This window comes from Fringilla coelebs (assembly GCF_963513975.1).
Source record: "Fringilla coelebs genome assembly, chromosome: 19".
In the NCBI taxonomy this organism is placed as follows: Eukaryota; Metazoa; Chordata; class Aves; order Passeriformes; family Fringillidae; genus Fringilla; species Fringilla coelebs.
In genome coordinates this window covers 636,947-655,389 of record NC_140045.1, presented here as the reverse complement: position 1 = coordinate 655,389, position 18,443 = coordinate 636,947, and the positions used below count along the sequence as shown (strand labels likewise).

Here is an 18,443-nt window from a genome sequence, read left to right as displayed (position 1 = left end):
GCCGCCGGGAAGGTGGCCCAGCCACCCCCAGCTCGGGCAGCCCTGCAGAGCCCCAGGAATCAGTGAGAACTGCAATCCCGGCTGCCTGGGCACAGCACCGGCATCACCCTGGCACAGGAGACCCCCCTGCTCCCTCAGCAGTGCCAGCGCCCCTGGGATGGGCACCCCAGCCCCCTGCCCAGTCCCAGGGTGGCTGCAGGGCAGTGGCAGAGCCAGGGCATGTGCTGGGCAGTGGCAGAGCCAGCTCAGGAGGCAAAGCATCTCTCGTGCTGCCCAAGAGACAGCTGGAGTTCCCAGAACCTGCTCAGCATCCCCGGGGGAAAGCAGACAGCGAGCAGCAGCCTAAAAATAGCTGCCCAGGGCACACGCAGCCGCCTGAGAGAAGGGGAAGTGAAAAGGAAGATGGGCTGCAGCTTCCCAAGGAACAGCCCCCAGCCCAGCTCAGCAGCCATCTCCCGCGGGCGGACTGCAGTCCTGGCTGCGGTGCCTTCACCTGAACGCTCAGCACAAGGGTCAGGCACGGCACCACGGAGCCCAGGACAGCGCCACTGTGGGATGGCGCCGCTGTGCCACCGGGAGCAGCGCAGGACCCCGGGAGCCCCGGAGTCCCTCACCAAAGAGTTGGCTCTATTAACCAAATGCAGCAGTGCAAGGAAGGGCAGAGGTTGGAGGAGCCAGTCTAACCAGTCAGAGCCCAGTTGTGTCTCCCAGTTGTGCTCACTCAGCACCTGGGGCTGTTCCCAGCCACACAAACCCGGGGTGAGCTCAGCCACTGCCCAGGGCCTGCTCTGCCCCCTCCAGCACACCTGCCAGGGGCTCACACATCATCAGCCTCTGGCTTAGAGGAATTCACGGGCCATGGAAATGTCCTGCAAGCCCAAGGCTGAGCTTTCTGCAGCAGCAGAGTGGGCTGGGCTGGGCTGGGTGCGGGGGCTGGATCACCCCAGTCACAGAATCGGTGCCCAAACCCCTGACCAGCAGGAGCAGGGCCACGGAGCAGCCCCCACAGTGCCCTGGACTGAGGCTCTGCCCTGCAGAGACCAAGAGCTTCTTTCCCAGGGCACCCATCTCCCCCGTGCAGGGCACCCATCTCCCCAGGGCAGGGCACCCATCTCCCCAGGGCAGAGCACCCATCTCCCCCGGGCAGGGCACCCATCTCCCCCGTGCAGGGCACCCATCTCCCCCGGGGCAGGGCACCCATCTCCCCGGGGCAGGGCACCCATCTCCCCCGGGCAGGGCACCCATCTCCCCCGGGCAGGGCACCCATCTCCCCCGGGCAGAGCACCCATCTCCCGGCGGGTTTAGTGCCGCTCCGCTGGGGTCGGACTAAGCGGCTTTGGAGCCCGGAGATCCAGGGACAGCACAGCACGTGGACAGCGCGGCCAGGAAACCCTCCTGGAACCCTTGGGAACATAAATACTCGGTTTAATCCTCTGAGGGGATGAGGAGCCGGGGCAGCCTGGGCTGCTGGAGCTGCCTGGCAGCCCGGGCTCCGCAGGAGCTGCCGGGGCGGGCGGGCGGAAGGCGGAGGGGAGGAAGCTGAGCCTCGGCTCAGGTGCAGGGGTGGAGAGCGCCTGACCGCAGAGCCGAGCGCTTCCTCCCCGCTGACACAGCCCTGAGCGCAGCCCGGGAGCCCGCAGCGCCTCTGGCGCTCGGTGCTTTGGGTGGCACCGGGCACCGGCAGCGGCCAGGCTGGAGGGAGCAGGGCGGGGGCCGGAGCCTCCCGCTCCCGATCAGCAGCACTCGCACCTTTGAGGCTGCACAGTCGGCAAAGCTGCCCGACTCAGCCCGGCAGCTCCCAGCTCGCTCCCGAGCAAGGATCCCACAGCCATTCGTGTAAGGACAGACCCCGGCTCACAGCACAGCCCCCCACAGCTCCCTAGAGCCCCCCAGAGCCCCCCAGAGCATCCTACAGCGCCCCACAGCACCTCACAGCATCCCACAGCTCCCTAGAGCCCCCCAGAGCCCCCCAGAGCCTCCCACAGCACCCCACAGTCCAGCACCCACCCTGGCTGCTCTGCAGCAGCCCCAGCTCCTGGTGCCACCAGCCAGGACCCCCCATCCCGGGGTGGCCCTGGGGGTGTCCCAAGCCCACACCCCGAGGGTCGCTGTCCCCAGGGCAGTGCCCACAGGCTCAGCCCAGGGCTCTCTGCCGTGCTGGGGATTTGTGCCCGTGCCAGCTCTGCCGTGCGCCGTGCCCGGGGCATGAGGCAGGACATGTGCTGACAAGGCCCTCCCTCGGTGCTGCCCTTCCCGCAGCTCCCCAGCCCCAGCAGGCATTGCCAGCTCTGCCTGGGAGCCTCCACCGCCCTCACTGTGGCTCTGCCAGGGGGGCACTGCAGATCAGCACAAAGCAGCATCAGACTGCTCTGCCGGGGGAGCTGTGGCGGCAGGGCACAGGCAGAAAGGCTCACAGCACCCACAGGTCCCAGCAGGAGAGGGCTGCCACTGTCCTCACTGCAATCTTAGCAAATCAATCAATCAATCAATCAATCAATCAATCAATCAATCAATCAATCTCTCTCTGTGCTTAAATAGCTTGGCATGGGCAGCCCAGTGTCCCCTGCAGCCAGGGAAGGCCTCTTGCATGCTTGTCCAGCCCAGGAAGCTTTGCCTGCATGGCTGGGAGGCAGGAGAAGGTGTGTGAGGTGAGGCTGGGCTGCACTGCTGGGGCTCTGGGGGCTGAAATCCCCTGGGCTGGGCTCTGCCCAGCTCCTGCCCTGAGCGACGAGGGGCGCTGGGGGCGGGCAGGCTCAGCAGGAGGAGCAGCCCTGGGGCCAAGGAGCACCTGGGGAGTTTCTGCTGCTGGGGACACACACACAGACCCAGTCTGGTGGAGAGAATCCCATCAGTACCCTCAGCTGCCGAGGAGCAGCATCAGCCCGGGCGGGGAGCGGGGGCAGAGCCCCAAGGACAGGCCCCTCCAGGGCTGACCTGAGGAGGATGGGGAGGAGGATGGGGAGGAAGATGGTGAGGAAGGTGCAGGGCAGGATGGGGCTGAGGCTGAGGGGGGTACCAGGCTCCTGCAGTGCCTGGAGAAGGGGTTCCCATCTCCCTCTGCCCCAGGGGTGGGGGTGCTTCCCAGTGCTCTCTGCCTGCTGTCCGAGGCAGCTTGCACTGCTCTGGGGGTGTGGGGCAGGCAGGACCTGCTCCCCCAGCTGCGTGCTGAGAGCCCCGTGCTGTCACAGCCAGGGACAGAGGGACTCCAGCGCCTCTTCCCTCTGAATTTCTCCCGACTTGCCTGGCTCTAAGAAGATTAAAGACAGATGGTCTCGGAGGCTCCCTCACTGGCACCCATGGCTGAGGCAGTGGGGGGAAGGCAGGGCAGAAAGGAGCCCTGGAAAAGGGGGGTCAGTCCCAGCCCAGTGCCCAGGGACGGAGCATCCTGGGCACCTGCTCTGGGTGCTGCCCTCCCTGCCTGTGCTGGCTGCAGAGTAGGGCTGTCTCCTTCTCCTGGGGCTGCCTCATTCCTGGTGAGCTCCACTGGTGAGGGGAGCCCAGGCATGCTCCCAAAGGAGCTGCTCTGGGTACCACTGCCCCGTGCCCGCTGTGCCAGCAGCTGCACAGAAACTGCTCCACTGGGCTGTGTTAAACTGCTGTGCCAGCACCCTGTGTGCTCCTGCAAGTGCCTCCTTCCTCAGGATTCTGCTCACAGCTCCTCTGGCTCGTGCTGGAGGCAGCACCAGAAAAAGGAGTTCACCTAACACGGCCCCGAGTGCAGCAGCAGCAGCCGTGCACTGTGCAGCCATTTCAATTTCCACGTGATGACCCAGTTCGGGGTGGTTTTGCCGCTGGATTTTCCCACTGCTGCTGCCTCTGGGTGGGCGGTGGCAGCTCCAGACCTTGCTGCTGTGCTGGATTTTAAGGCTACCACACTGAGAGCCCCAGCCCTGGGTGCTCGGGCTCCTCGTGGTGCTTTCCTAAGCATCACAAAACGCTGGGCGCTTGGTGTCTGAGGGTGCCCGAGGGTGCTTCGTGGCACTGGCTGCTTCACTGAGAGCTTTAGAGGGTGAATAGTTTCCCAAAGGGTTTTTTGCTGCTGCCTGTTACACTGGGGGCAGGGCACGCGTCACTTCAGCTGCTGCAGTGAAGGTGGTGGGGATGCTCCGGGGGGTTTTAGTGCGTTTGTTGGAGCAAATTCCAGCCCAGCTGCCAGGCTTGACTCTTCCCTCACCATTCTGAGCCAGCAGTCACTGAGCTTCCCCACAGCAGCGCCGGGGCTGAGCTGCAAGGCAGAGGGGCAGCCTGTATTTAGAAGGAGACAATAATTGCAAGTCAGATTTGCTTGTTCAATACTCTATTGACAGATTTGCCTTGGCAACCTGGAACAGGGTTTCATTGTTCACATGTACTTCATGGCATCCTATTGATTGGGTGGGTGGGTTCAGGTTTTTGTGGATTTGCTGGTTTTGTTGTCTCTTTTTCCAAGCCTACCTACTCGTCCTTTTCTTGTCTTTCTCCAGCACGGTGTTGACCTCAGCGAGGGCTGTGTCATAATCCGTTTTTCAGACCGGCCACAACTTCCAGTGCAAGGGAGAGCTGACAAAAGCAGAAGGGCAAATCCTGGAGCCCAGCTGGCCGAGGTTGCAGGCGGCCAGGTAGGGATGAATGGGGCCAATGCCCTCCCCCCTGCTCCAAGGACAAGGCAAAGTCGGTGCCTGGCCCCCCGCGAGAGTGGCCTTGAAGGAAACGCTGTAACTGTTCATGAATTAACTTTCTGTTATTATTTGGTGCTCAGCCTGGCGGGCTCCTGGCTCTGCAGACTGAGCAGGAACCCCCGGCCTTGCTGGGGCAGAGGGGAGGAAGAGGTGAGCGCCCAAACTGCAGCCGTGGAGCTGGGGGATTACACTGGAAAAGAATTGCTGGTTTGAATTGCTAATAATGATACAGACTAATGAGCAACATCAGAAATGATGGCATGTGCAATCAGTGCTGCTTGATGGCAAGCACAGAGCGGGGCTACAGCAGCTGCTGGGGCGAGGGGAAGAGGAGCATCTTCTGGAGGGCAGCACCCACTGCCACGGAGCTGGCTCTGGCTCCGGGCTAAGAACTTTGTAAATAATGATGGAGAGAGTGACCACGGACAGAGGCCAGCTCTGGGTACATGGAGGGAACATGGCCAGCAAGTATTGGAGGGGAAATCGCCTTGGTGCTGTTCCCAGCACCTGCGGGAAGCCCATCTGCCTGTGGCTGTTCGAGGTTTTGTCTCACAGCCGCACCTCTGCAGCCCCACCGGGGATCAGGCACCCTCCCCGGGGACCGAGTCCTCCTCCGAGAGCAGCAGCACCCACTGCTGATGCTCGGCAGAGAAAGAGCAACCCGGGCTTTGGCCGGGTGCGTGGTGAAGGGCAGGAATGTGTCTGTGCCTCGTACCTGCCCGATCCACCAGCAGGGAACTGCCCGGGGCCACCCCACTCCTCTCCTGGCTTTAAAGGCAGCACTTGGCTCCCGCTCCTCTTGCTTGGAATCCCTTTTCCTTGTCTCATCCCTGTGATACGCCCCAGCCAGTCAGCGAGAGGCAACAGTTGGAAATGCTTCCCACTTTCCTTATTTAGGCTGTTTTATGTGGTTCAAATAAGGTGTCCTCTTTGGGCCTGACAAAGAGAGAGATGTATCAGTTCATGAACTGCTGCTGCCTGAGCAAGGTAAGAGACAGAAAATCGCCACCATTACCATCATTATTGTGAATCATGTGCAATCAGCCCCGTAACAGAAAGCAGATGAAGATCCTACAGGAACCCGAAGGACGGGAGCTGCTGCTGAGCCATGGGAGCCAGGGGCCAGGCAGTGATTCAGTGATTAAAATGCTTTTAATATTGGCTTTCTGTGTTGTTTCACTTATATATATATATATATATATATATATATATATATATATATATATATATATAAATAAAATATTTCATCAACAGTCTCTTGCATTGCTCCTGAGACAGGTTCTAAAAGATGCCAAGGATGTCTGGTCACACATTTAATTTTTTTTTTTAATTTATATTTTTATATATGCAGCCAGCCAAACTCTGCCCTCCTCATCGCCTATTCCCGACTGAGTGCTGGGGAGAGCAGAGCTCTCCCAGCCGGGTGGGATCCGGAGCTGGACGTGCTCTGCAGCTTCCCCAGGCTGGGGAGGAATCGCACCAAACCGTGCTCGTCCCTGGGCATTTAGTTTTATTGCGAGCATTAGCGGTTTGTCTCCTCTGGCAACAGGAGAAGCTGGAAATGTCAAAGGGGAGGGTTAACAAACTCCGCTGGCATAAATTTCAATGAATGTATGTTTCTTAGGAAAACCGCTAAGTTAAAAAAAAAAAAAATTAAATCTTCCTGTGTGTGTTTTCCTTGGGCTGCTGTTCACAATGGATAATAATTCTTACATTAAGCCCCTTCGGCCCTCCAGGGAAATCAAAATTGTAATATCAGTTTGCTTTTTATTGGCTCGGCTCTGCGATCGCGGCGGCTGCGTCTTTGTTAGGGGCTGCGGCGCGGTGACATTCAGCGGTGCCTCCCGGTGTGTTCCCCTCCGGTGCCGCCGGGCCCGGGCAGGGCCCCGAGGGCGAGGCTGATGCTGGCCGGGGCCGCGGCCACCGGGCGGGCCCGCGGGCCGGGCTGGCACCGACCCGGGGCAACGAGGGACGTGCTGGGGGCCGGGGGCGCTGCCCGACCCCGGCAAAGGAGCCGCTCCGGGCCCCGGTGCCGTTCGAGCTCAGCCCCGCCGCTCCCGGCGAAAGTTGCCGGGAACCCCGCGGGGATCGATCGCCCCGTCCGAGGCCCGGCGGGGCCGCCGCGGCCCGGCAGAGCCCGGGGGGACAAGGGGGACGGTGGCACCGAGACCCCACGCCGACCCCAGGGACCGCCCCGTTGTCAGCGCGCGCGGAGGCTCCGGTTCCTCCGGGGCTCCGGCCCGGGGCCAGAGCCGGGCACCTGCGAGGACCGAGCCCAGGAGCCGAGCCGCCGGGAGGGCCGGTGGGCTCCTCGCCCCCCGGGCATCACCCCAGGCGTGCCCGCGGTCCGGCCCGGGGCTGCGGTGCCCGGGGCGCTCCCGTACCGGGGCGGGAGGCCCGGAGGTGCGGGGCCGCACCGGGCTCACACCGGGACGGTGTCCGGCCCCGCTCCACCTGTCCGGGGGAAGGCGCCTCCCGCTCCGGCACCGCCACGCTTCCCGGAGCGGCGCGGGGAGCGGCGGGGCGGCCCCGCCGGCAGCCGCGGACACGCGTGTGCTCCCCGCGAGCCGCTCCACGAGCACGGAGTGCGCGGAGCCGCCCGCACCGGGCTCCCCGAGCGGCCCCGCCGCCGTGCGCGGCTTCCGGCACCGGGCGGGGAAAGCGCCGCCACCTGCCCCGGGCCCGGGCCCGCTGCCGCCACCGCTGGCCGTCCCCGGGCCGGCGCCCCGCGGCCGCAGGGACCCGCCGGACAGCGCGGCCGGGGCTTCCCCGGCGGGCTCGGGTCCCACGGGCCGTGCCGGGGGTGGGCGCCGCCACCCCCCGGGCCCGGGGCACCGCGCGACGTGGCGCGGCGCGGAGCCCTCCCGAGCGCTCGTCCTGCCGCGCATCCCCCGGTCGGACCCTCCGCCCGACCCCTCTCCCCCCGGGACGCGGGTCGCGCACCTGCCCCGCGGGCTGCGCCGCCCCCCGGCAGCCCCGTGGGGCCGTGCTGAGTCACGCGTGGGGCGGGAGCCGGGCTGCCCGCGCCCCCCTCCCCGCGCCGCCGTGCCCGGCCCCCGCCCGCCCCCTCCCCGCCTCGCTCCCCGGCAGGGCTGCGCCAATCCCCCGGCCCCGCCGCTGACGGGCAGCCGGGCCCGGGAGGCGCCGCCTCCCTGACGTCTCGCTCCGGGATTTGCACGGTTGCGGTGCCGCCGCTCAGTGTCTGTCGGGCCGGCGGCGGGAGCTGCCGGAGCCCGAGCCCAGCTCGGCTGCAGCGCGGCCCGGCCCGGCCCCTCCCGGCTGCGGGATGGAGCTGCCGGCGGTGGGCGAGCACGTCTTCGCGGTGGAGAGCATCGAGAAGAAGCGGATCCGAAAGGTGTGGGGGGCGGCGGCGGCGGGGGGCGGCGGGGCCCGGGGGCGCCGGGGGTGGCGGTTCCCGCTGACGCCGTGTCTTTGCCTCCCGCGCCGCTCAGGGCAGAGTCGAGTACCTGGTGAAATGGAGGGGATGGTCGCCCAAGTGAGTACCGGCACCGCGCGGGGATGGGGCCGGGGATGGGGCTCTGGGAAGGGCCCCGGCCGGGGCGGCGAGCGGGCGGCGAGAGGCGGCGGCGGGGCCCGGCGGTGACGGCGGCGGGAGCCGAGCAGGCGGCGGCTGATGTGCACCAGAAAATGGCTCCTTCCCCCTTTCCCTCCTCGGGAGCCGGGCTCCATATTGCAGAACCGAGCGGGGAGGGGGGGGCAGGAAGGGGGGAGAAAGGGGGAATAACCGCAAAAATCGTCCGCGTCGCCCCGCAGCCCCGAGAGCCGCTGCCGAGGCGGGGGCAGCACCGGCGCCGGAGCGAGCGCGGCCGCTGCGGAGCGTTCGGGGTTTGCATGACAGTGCGGGCGGGGGGGCGCGGGGGGGTCCGGGACGCGGCGGCCGGGTCCCTCCTCCGCCCCGCGGCCGCTTTCCTGGGTCCGGGAAAGGGGATTTGGAAAATTTCATCATGACATGCCTGGAATTCCTCCGGAATAATAACTGCGCTAAATAAACAGTACCGTCCCCGCGGCCCACCCCCCCCCCCGCCCATCCCCCTCCCCGGGACCCCGGCCCCACACCCTGCTCCCCTCGGGCCCGGTGCTGCGGGGTGGCTCTGCCCGGGACCCCGGCCCCGCCGGCAGGGCCCCGCGGTGACGGCCGCTCTCCTCCCCTCTCCAAGATATAACACGTGGGAGCCGGAGGAGAACATCCTGGACCCCCGGCTGCTCATCGCCTTCCAGAACAGGTGAGCGGCCAAGATTGGGCGATGCGGAAGGGGCGGCGGGACCCCCGCTCCGGGCCGCTCCCGCAATTGCAGATGCGTCACGGAGCCGGGGGCCGCGGCGGGGGCGGGCGCGGGCCGGGCCGGGCCGGGGGGCGCGGCCCCGGCGGGGCGGGCGGTGCGGGGCCACCGGGCGACGCCTCCGGGTCAAGGTCCCCCACGCCGCGGTCCCCCCCGCGCCGTGCCCCCCCCCACGCCGCGCCTCGCGCTCCTTCTTCCCGGGATTCGATGCCGCGGCTCGAGGAGGCGGCGCTGCTGCTGCTGCTGCTGCGCTTGGACGGGCTTCGGCTTTTTTTTTTTTTTTTCTTTTTGCCTTTTTTTTTTTTTTTAAGCCTTTTTAATTTTTTTTTTTTTTTCTCTTTCCGCGCATTTATTTCCTGGAGTGTTTTGGCGCAAACTGTGAACTTCAGCCCCTCCCCACAGCGGGGAGGCAGCAGCGGGGAAGGCGCCTGCTGCTTCCACAGGATGCCCCGGCCCGCTGCCACCTGCGGGCCCCGGTCCCCTCCCGCTGCCCCCTCCCTGCCCCCGCGTAGGGTCGCTGGTGCCGCGGGACCTGCCGTGCGGGGAGGGGGGCTGGCTCCGGGGGTCCGCGTGCCGCCCGCGGGCTCACCGTGACGCTGTGTTCCCGCAGGGAGCGGCAGGAGCAGCTGATGGGATACCGCAAGCGGGGGCCCAAGCCGAAGCCGCTGGTCGTGCAGGTAACGCGCGGGCGCCCAGCCCCAACCCCCGCGGGCCGTCCCCGGGGAGCCGCTTGCAGCGGCTTTCATCATGCTGAGGATGAGCCTGCGCGCAGCCCGGGCGCCTCGCAACGCCCCGGGGACCCCCAGCGCTGAGCTCAGCGGGTGCCCCGGCCCCCCTTCCCTCCCCGCGCCGCAGACCCGCCGCGCCCGTGCCCGGCTGGCATTAGCAGGCTGCTCGCGGGCTCGGCAGCGGCGGTCCCGCTCGGCCCCCGTTCCCAGACAGCTGATTGAAGGGGGCTTTTCTTCTTTTCATTGCTTCATTAATCTGGAGCAATGCACAGCCTCTAAGTTGGAGTGGGCTGGGGCCGCCTGCTCGAGGACGCGGTGCCCCGGGATGCGGCTTCCTGTAAGGAGAGCTGCCGGAGGGGCGGGGGCTCTGCCGGAGCCCCTCGGCACCTGCCGGAGCCCCGGCGCCCGGCAGCCGGCAGCACCCGGCCGGGTTCCCCAGCCCTGCCTGACCGCAGCTCTCGGTTTTGCCTTGCAGCTCCCGTCCTTCGCCCGCCGCTCCAACATCCTCACGGGGCTGCAGGAGCCGGCCGTGGACACCAGGCCCAAGCTGGACCTCGGCTCCTCTGGCAAGAGCCAGCAGCACCAGTATGAGCTCAACAGCAAGAAGCACCACCAGTACCAGCCCAACGGCAAGGAGAGCGGCATGAAGCACCAGTCCCACAGCAAAGGGAAGTATTACTACCAGCTGAACAGCAAGAAGCACCACCACTACCAGCCCGACCCCAAGATGTACGAGCCCCATTACCAGCCCGGCAGCAAAGAGCCGCAGGGCCAGGCCTGCTTGGACAATAACAAGGCCCCCCTGGTCGCCCACCCAGACAAGTGGGCTCACGGCCCGGCCAAAAACTTGCTGGGCCCGGTCAAGAACCTCCCGGCAGAGAGCAAAAATGGAGCTGAGAAGAACCTGTCCAGCGGTACTGGGCCTCCCCCCCGGGACAGGGTGACCAGCAACGGCCTTGGGGGAAAGATGAAGATCGTCAAGAACAAAAACAAGAACGGGCGCATTGTGATTGTGATGAGCAAGTACATGGAGAACGGCATGCAGGCGGTGAAGATCAAGTCCGGGGAGGCTCCCCGGAAGCGGGCTGCGGAGGAGAGGACTCCTAAGAAGGGTGGGGAGGAGAAGGTGGAGGCTTGGAGGAAGCCAGGGGAGGACAGGGTGGTGGGCGGCAATGCCCTGAGCAAAGCGGAGGGCGAGAGCCGGCAGCCCCCTGCGGAGCTGGAGGAAGGTCCCCAAAAGACTCCCTTGGCCAAGGAGCTGCCCCTTCCTCCGGCGGAGCAGCCCTTGCAGCTCACTACCAAGCCGGACCTCGTGCCCTGGTCCCTGAGTCCCGTGTGCGAGCACAGCCCTTCCTCCATGGGACTGAACCTGTCCAGCGGCAGCTCGCGGAAGCGCTGCCTGTCGGAGCCGCACGCCGAGCGGGAGCCGGGCAAGAAGCGCCTGACCTCCCGCAGCATCAGCGCCCCCACCTGCCTCAGCCCCCCGGCCCCCGAGCGGCCCGAGCCGCCCGCCCAGCCGGAGGTCATCCTGCTGGACTCGGACCTGGACGAGCCCATAGACTTGCGCTGCGTGAAGCCGCGGGCGGAGGGCGAGCTGGCCCTGGCGGAGGTGAAGCCGGAGCTGCCGCCGCCGCCGCCGGCTGAGGAACCGGCCCCGGAGCCTCCGCAGCCCCAGGAGGCCGCAGAGGAGGAGGAAGAGGAGGAGGCCGAGTCCCTGCAGGAGTTCAAGCCCTTCTTTGGGAATATAATTATCACAGATGTGACCGCAAACTGCCTGACCGTGACCTTCAAGGAGTACGTGACGGTGTGAGGTGGGACGGCAGCCGCTCCCCGTGGGAGCTGCCCGCCCATCCCGGGGCCGCCGGCCCCACCGCCTCCCTCCGAGGTACTGGTGCCCCTTCCCCGGAGCCCACGTGCCCCTGGACGGCCGAGCCCGCCGTCTCCAGCGAGGGGACGCCGGGACAGGGCCAGGCACGGTGGCCGTCCCTGCCACGGGGTGGGGGGTGACCTCGCCGCCGCTCCCGCCCCGCAGCTGGGGGCTGCTCCAGGACCTGCAGGCAATGGGACACGCAAGGATGGGACCCGCCAGTTACTCAGAGTTATAGTATTATATTTTAACAGTGCTAACTTGTCAAGTGATTCTTGCTCCCGTTTGTACGTGGTGTTATTGAAATGTATTGTTTGAGCTGAAAGCTGGTCGCTCCCCGGCCACGCTAATATATTTATTTGTAGGTATTTATATAATGAAATATAAAGCCTAGATTTATGGAGTCCCTAGATCACCTTATAAACTATATCAAACGACTATTTTCTGTTCTCCTTTTTAACCATTGAGCATTTGTTAGTCTTGGTCCCTTGCCCTCCCCACGACCCGCAGGATCATCCCGTATATATTTTTTGATACTGTACACATGTGGTGTTTCTATGTGCAAAAAAAATCGTTATCTAAAGCTAAACGAGCTATTATAGAAATTGCTGCTATTAGAAATGTCTAAACTATAAGCTTCCAATTATTAATTGCTTGAATGTAAATATTAAATGGAGATGTTGAAAGTGCATTTGATGTTCTGCAGCTAGTGTAGATCGGAGTGCAAAGCCCAGCTGCTGCGAGCTGCCAGCGGCGCATCCTGGTCTGAGGGCTGTGTCACAGGGGAAGAAATGTATCATGCAATCATGGCAAAGGACTATAAACCTTTACAAAAACTACTGGGATTTGGAGTGCATTTGTTACAGCATTATAGGTGGCAGGTCCCTGTGTGGGCCGGCTGCAGCTGGGCTGCCCCAGAGCTGGTGCCTGCGGGTTAAAATATTTACTCAGAGGTGCAGCGTTGAATATAATTCGGTTTTCACCCCACAGTGCTGAGGGCACCCTGTGTCGTGGGTGGGCAGCGAGGCCCCAGGAGCCCGAGGTGTGGTGCTTCCCTCTGGCAGGGCTGGGGGAGGTCTGTGATGGGAGCCTGAGAAAGCCGAGGGAGCACAGGCTGGGAAGGTGGCACAGTGGTGGGTGACAGTTGCCATCCCAGCAGTGTCATCCCAGTGCTGGGGAGGGTCACAGTTAGATAAGAAGCTGAACGTCTCCAGAAAGGAAGATGGTCCAAATTCCACCAAGAAAGCTGCAGCTGTCTCTGAACAAGATTAATCATTGCTGGACTCTACTGGAAATACAGTGCAGGGCTCATTGTCTGACCCCCTGTCACCTCCCCAGACAGAGCTGAGTGCCTGGGCAGTGCCACCCTCCCAACCCAGTGCTGCCAAAACTGGCCCAGCTGCCAGCCCGTCTCCTCTTGGGCTTTTGCTCAGAGTCGAGGTCTCCTCCAGCAGAGGTCTTGGTTGAAATGTTGTCGAAGGCACGTTGATGTGTGTGGACCAGAGCCATGAGCTTGTGAGAAGCAAATTGAATTGGTTTGGGTAAGGTGGCGCCTGCAGTGACACCTGAGCCATGGGGTGAGGGGCAGCCCTGTGTCCTGCTGTCACAGTGTCTCTCTGCTGTTCCCACAGCACAAGTCACCCCCCATCTCGTGCTGCCCACTCCTGGGCCACCCAGGCTCCCCAGCTGTCATGTCAGTGACTCAAACTCCAATCTCATCTGGGTCATTGTTCCTTTGCAAAGCTGAGGGTGGTGTGGTGTCTGTGGGAAGGAGGGACAGCATCCAGCCAGGTGTGGGGCACAGCACGACCCCCTGCGTGTGCCGTCCAACCCAGGCCTTGCCAGCAGCTATGCCCGAGCTGGAGCGCTTTTCCAGCACAGTTTGGATTAAATTGGTGAAAAGTAACCACTGGGTGTGCGGATGCCATTTTCCCAGCTGGAGCAGCCGAAGAGGTTTGTGCCCAAGTGGGACGATGCCCGTGGGCACATTGCTGCAGCCGCAGGCTCTGCTCTGGTGCAGCTCAGGCCGAGGTGGGAAGGGCACCGGGGAGGAGGCTCCGCGGGCAGGGACTGTGCTGACAGCTGGGTTCTGCCCTGGGTTTGGCTGGGGTTGGTGCTCCAAAGCCAAAGGACACTTGGGCGCTGCTCACCTGCCTGCGCAGAGGCCCCAGAGCTGTGGTTCATGCACCCAGGGCAAGTGGAAACGGTGAACTCTGATTGAAATCAACATTTGCCTGATGGCTGTGCTGAATGTTAAGAGGGTTTTAATCAACGCTGCGTGTCACCAGAGCTCTGTGGGTGACGTGCTGAGGGTGCTGGAGAGGCGGTGTCGGGGCAGGTGCTGGTGAACCCCATCCTGCTCCGGGGGGTGCCCAGGGATGGGGCGGTGGGAAGTGTTTCCCTGCCGTCCCAGGCTTCAGGATCGGAAACTACGATCAGAAATGATGCGTTTCCCTTGATTAATTAAGCTAATGGTTATCTGAAAACAAAAATGGCATGGAAGAGGAGACGCATGCTCAGAATGCAAAATGTGATTTATGAAAGGGGAAGTGCGGCTCAACAGACAGCCACGGGAGCCAGTGCAGGAGCGGGGCCGGGCCACGGCTCCGGGGCAGGGCGGCTGCCGGGGCACAACTCGCTCTTTAGCCAGACAAAGGTGGATGAAACCAGCGGGGTTTCTCACAACACAGGTTGTGTCTTTGAACGTGGGCTTGCAGGCTCCGGGCCAGAGCCTGGGCATCGCTGCCACGGCGAGCTGGCTCGGCAGCTCCCTTCCCTGGGCCGTAGGTGTGCGAGGCTCTGGGCAATTAATAACTGCTGCAGGTTTGCAGTTAGCTCAGCTCATTAGCATTTCTGAAAATGGAGGGTGTTGTGCTGCCAGTTTTTAAGGGAACACTGTCCCTCTGAGCTGCCTCCCTGCAGCCGGCACCCCCCGGCTGCAGAAGCCCCTGAAGCTCCCTCTGTGCCGGCAGCAGCCGTGGCTGGTTTGAGGCACCATTTCCCGGAAACCACACGGCCAGATATTTCTTACTTTAATAGTTTGATCATGTTTATCGCAACTCCAGCAGCTTCCTGTGCTGTGAAAGGTGTGATAAGTAGTTACTGGTTTGAAAACTGCGCCCTTCCCTCGCTGGGCCGGTTGGCTGGGAGAGATGAAATGTTTGGATATGAATTACTTATTCCTGCCACTCTCTCTTCCCCCAGTAAATGCATCAAACCTAAATGCCTGTTACTGAGCAAATTAATGTGGAGTCCACGGTGACTTGCAGTGGTTATCAGAGTGATCCAGGGCGAGCTGGAGCGTCACCACGCTCCATTAGGAAGACTGGTGTGCGCTACATTTAATGTATTTCCCAGGAATGTGTTAACCTCTGCTTGGTTTGGATTTATTCCAGACAAACATTTGCTGATGTAAAAGGAGAATTTGTGTTCGTCTTTGAGCCCTTCTGAAAGGGCCTGATGGATTCAGGGCCGTGCGCAGGGAGGGGCTGCAGCTCTGTGCTGATCCTTTCAGGTTCTCCCCTCCCCATGGCGGTACCAGCGTCAGCACCAGGCTGGGATCCAGCTCCATCTCCAGCAGCTGCCGTGGCCCTGTGTGGTTTCAGGAGGTGTCAGCGGGATCCCTGCTCCGGGGAAAGTGATGGAAACACCATCCCCAGGCGACGACCTGGCACAGTGGCAGTGTGGGCCCCAGGGCTGGGAGCAAGGCTCCCTCCGTGGAGTGAGGATGCTGCAATGAGGAAGGATGTTCAATAAACACAAAGCAGAGCTGATGTGTTTCAATCAGAGGGAGAAACAGTCTTGTGGGAACTGGGAGGTCCAGTCTGAGAATGGATCCAGACTTCAGGTCCAGACTGGGAATGGGAGAGGAGCTTCTCCTCAAGAAGGGCAGAAGGTGGAGGTGGGTGCATACAGGGGGAAGTAGAAGATTTCCCTGGCAGTTGGGGCACTCAGCGCTTTTGCTCGTATATGGGGTGGGGGCAGCTCCTCCACACATCCATCGTGTGTGTTTTGTGAGCTTTCTCCTTTATTTCCCCATTCTTCTCTGGTTTTGCTATGCAGTGGCAGGAGGTGATGGTGTGACTTTGCTGAATGTGGTGATCTCAGCAGCCATCCCCCGTTGGGGCAGTCAGCCACAAGGCAAAGCATTCACGGCCACTTTTTGGGAGGGAAGGCCGCTGCTTGGGTTATGGTTTTCCATGCCTGTCCCTTTGAGTGCAGCCCCACACAGCTGCTATAAACAATTTTAGCTAAACTGGACCTGTGGGGTTGATCCAGCAGCCCCTGAGGGGGTTCACTGGGTTTTGCTGGGGTTGGTGTCCCTGTGTGTGGGAGAGCTCTGCTGTGGGAGGCGCAGCCCTCACCAAACTGGGACGACTGGCAAGGGATGGAGAGGGGGCTCCCCCACTTCAGCCCTGAACTCCCTCATCTCCCCATCCCACAGGGCTGCCTCTGGTTTGAGCAGTCAAAAAAGGCTGGTAGTAGGAAATTCTCAGTCTCTCCACAGATAAGATCACTTGGATTCAGCCCAGATTCATGTGAGATCTGTCAGACACAGCCACAAGGACACAGCTCTGTTTACGTTTGCACCAGAAGAGGAAGGCAGCTGCACAGAGGCAGCACAGCCCAGACCCTCTCCAGGTGCTTCCAGAGCCTGGTGGAGTGACTCCTGATGATGGCCTGTGCCTGGGAAAGCTCCTGCTGCACCCTGAGCTGGGGAGGATCCCATGGCAGGCAAACTGAAGCATCTCACCCATCTCACCCCCAGCATGTGGCTGGGGCAGCACTGCCTGACCTGGCCAAGGTCTGTGGCACGGCCTAGCCTCAGGCAGCAGCGAGGGAGAGCTGTTCTGTGAGCAGGAGGTTGGATGGAGACGGGGGCTGAGCTCCCAGGCCCCCCACTGCCCTCCCCAGGAGGGACCCCCGTGGCTGCTGCAGGGAGTGACAGGAGAGGGGGACAGGATGGGGGACTTGAGAGAGGGGCAGAGGGGGCTGTGGTCAGGTGTGTGCAGCCTGCCAGGGAAGGGAAAGAGGTCGGTGGTGGGCTGGAATAGGGATCAAGGAGGGAAGAGGGCCGGGTGGCAGCTGCTCGTGGGAGCCGTCCCTGGATCTGTGCCAGGGTGAGGAGACTGGAGGAGATTGAAGGGGGTCACTGCAGGACAGACCTCTGGGTGCAAACGGGAGAGAAATGCGGGTGTCTGCAATGATGGAAGTTTGGGCCAGGCCCTGGCAGGGCCGAGGGTGGCCGGGTCTCCTCCCTGCTGGCTGGGAGCCCCTGGTGCCTCCCGAGTCAGGGCGAGATCCCAGGCTCACCCCAGAGCCATTTGCCAGCACCTCCTGAGGTCGTTTCTCAGAGGAGCCGTCAGTTCAGCTGACACCTTGATGTAGTTTAAAGCAAACTGCAAACGCCAAGATTTATTTTTACCCAAGGAGCAGGGATATAAACCACGCTGTGTGACACAGCAGGAAGCACCCCGGGTGCCGGGAGCCGGGGCCGGGGCACGCCGGGCTGGGCCGCCCTGCTGGCAGCGGGCCCTGCGCCTCCAGGGTGGGGACAGAGGAAATTCGGTCACCGACTGCCAGACCCTCCAGGATTTCCAAACCCTCCTGGGTCCCCAAACCCTCCAAAAGCACTGTCAAACAGCAGCACCCTTTCACAAGAAACGGCGCTGGCAGCAGGTGAGGGGACAGGAGCTGCCCCAGGCACGGCAGCGGGGCTGGGCTCCGCCAGGCTCTGTCCCAGGAAGGTGCGGAGAGGGGGCACGGCCGCACTCCCGTTCTCCTGGGAATTTATGCATTGCCGTGGCCTGAATGCGAACACAGCTCCACAGCATAGAAGGAAGAGCTGCTTCACTCAAAAGGTCTTAGTTGGAGATGAGAAAGGGACAAACTAAACCTTTCAGAGGTGCTGCTGTTGTGCTGCAGCAGCCAGGGCAGGCGCTTGGATATTATTAGAAAATGCATTAACAGAAGCCTGGATGGAGGGTCTGAGCTGATGCGAGCTTTAACAAACGTGTATTTAATTTCGATATGAAGACTGTGCTGAGCAAGGAATTCCGGTTGGGAATTTTTCATATTTGAGATTTGGGAAGCCCCTGGGTGCTTCGTCTCTGTCCTCAGCAGGGATGAGTCTCGGCTGTCCAGGACAAGGGGTGGTGGTGTCTGGTAATGGCTGTGAAATGAGCCACACAGGGAACACCCTGCCCCAGGAAAGAGCCCCGGGATCCCGGGTTTGCCCCCTTCCCTGATGCCCAGCAGGGCAAGGTGTCACTTCGTTTATGAAACACAAGGATAGGAAAATCAGGATGACAAATGTCACACGCTATCCCTAGGCTCCCGCAGCCCAGGGGCAGCTCCCAGAGCTGCGAGCAGCAATTCAGGGCTCAGCGTTCCCCGCCCGCCCGGTGCCGCCGCTGGCGGGGGCAGAGCCGGTGGCACCGGGCTGCTCCGGGGACGTCCCGCGGAACCGGGTCACGCCGCGTGGGCATCGGCACCGTCACGCCAGCCCCGGGGCGGGACCTGCCCGCAGCCGCTGGAGAGAGCGGGGGAGCGGCGTGGGGCGGCGAGCGGGGCTGCGGCGGCGGGGGGGGCGAGCGCGGGCTAAAATGGCCACGGCGGGAATGGCGGGGGCTGTGCCGTGCGGGAAGGGCTCATCCCGGGCTGTGCCGTGCGGAACAGGCTCATCCCGGGCTGTGCCGTGCGGAACAGGCTCATCCCGGGCTGTGCCGTGCGGAACGGGCTCATCCCGGGCTGTGCCGTGAGGAACGGGCTCATCCCGGGCTGTGCCGTGCGGGAAGGGCTCATCCCGGGCTGTACCGTGCGGGAAGGGCTCATCCCGGGCTGTGCCGTGCGGAACGGGCTCATCCCGGGCTGTGCCGTGCGGAACGGG

General features: G+C 62.9%; 1 protein-coding gene across 1 annotated transcript; it reads left to right on the top strand.

The window, feature by feature from the left end:
- The first annotated feature begins 7,868 nt into the window (after positions 1-7,868).
- CBX4 (chromobox 4) lies at positions 7,869-12,337 on the top strand. The gene is made up of 5 exons (XM_084218631.1): positions 7,869-8,013; positions 8,111-8,154; positions 8,837-8,902; positions 9,570-9,636; positions 10,163-12,337. The coding sequence occupies exons 1-5, from the start codon at positions 7,945-7,947 to the stop codon at positions 11,495-11,497; spliced, it is 1,581 nt and encodes a 526-aa protein (XP_084074757.1). The 5' UTR covers positions 7,869-7,944; the 3' UTR covers positions 11,498-12,337.
- Positions 12,338-18,443: the final 6,106 nt, after the last annotated feature.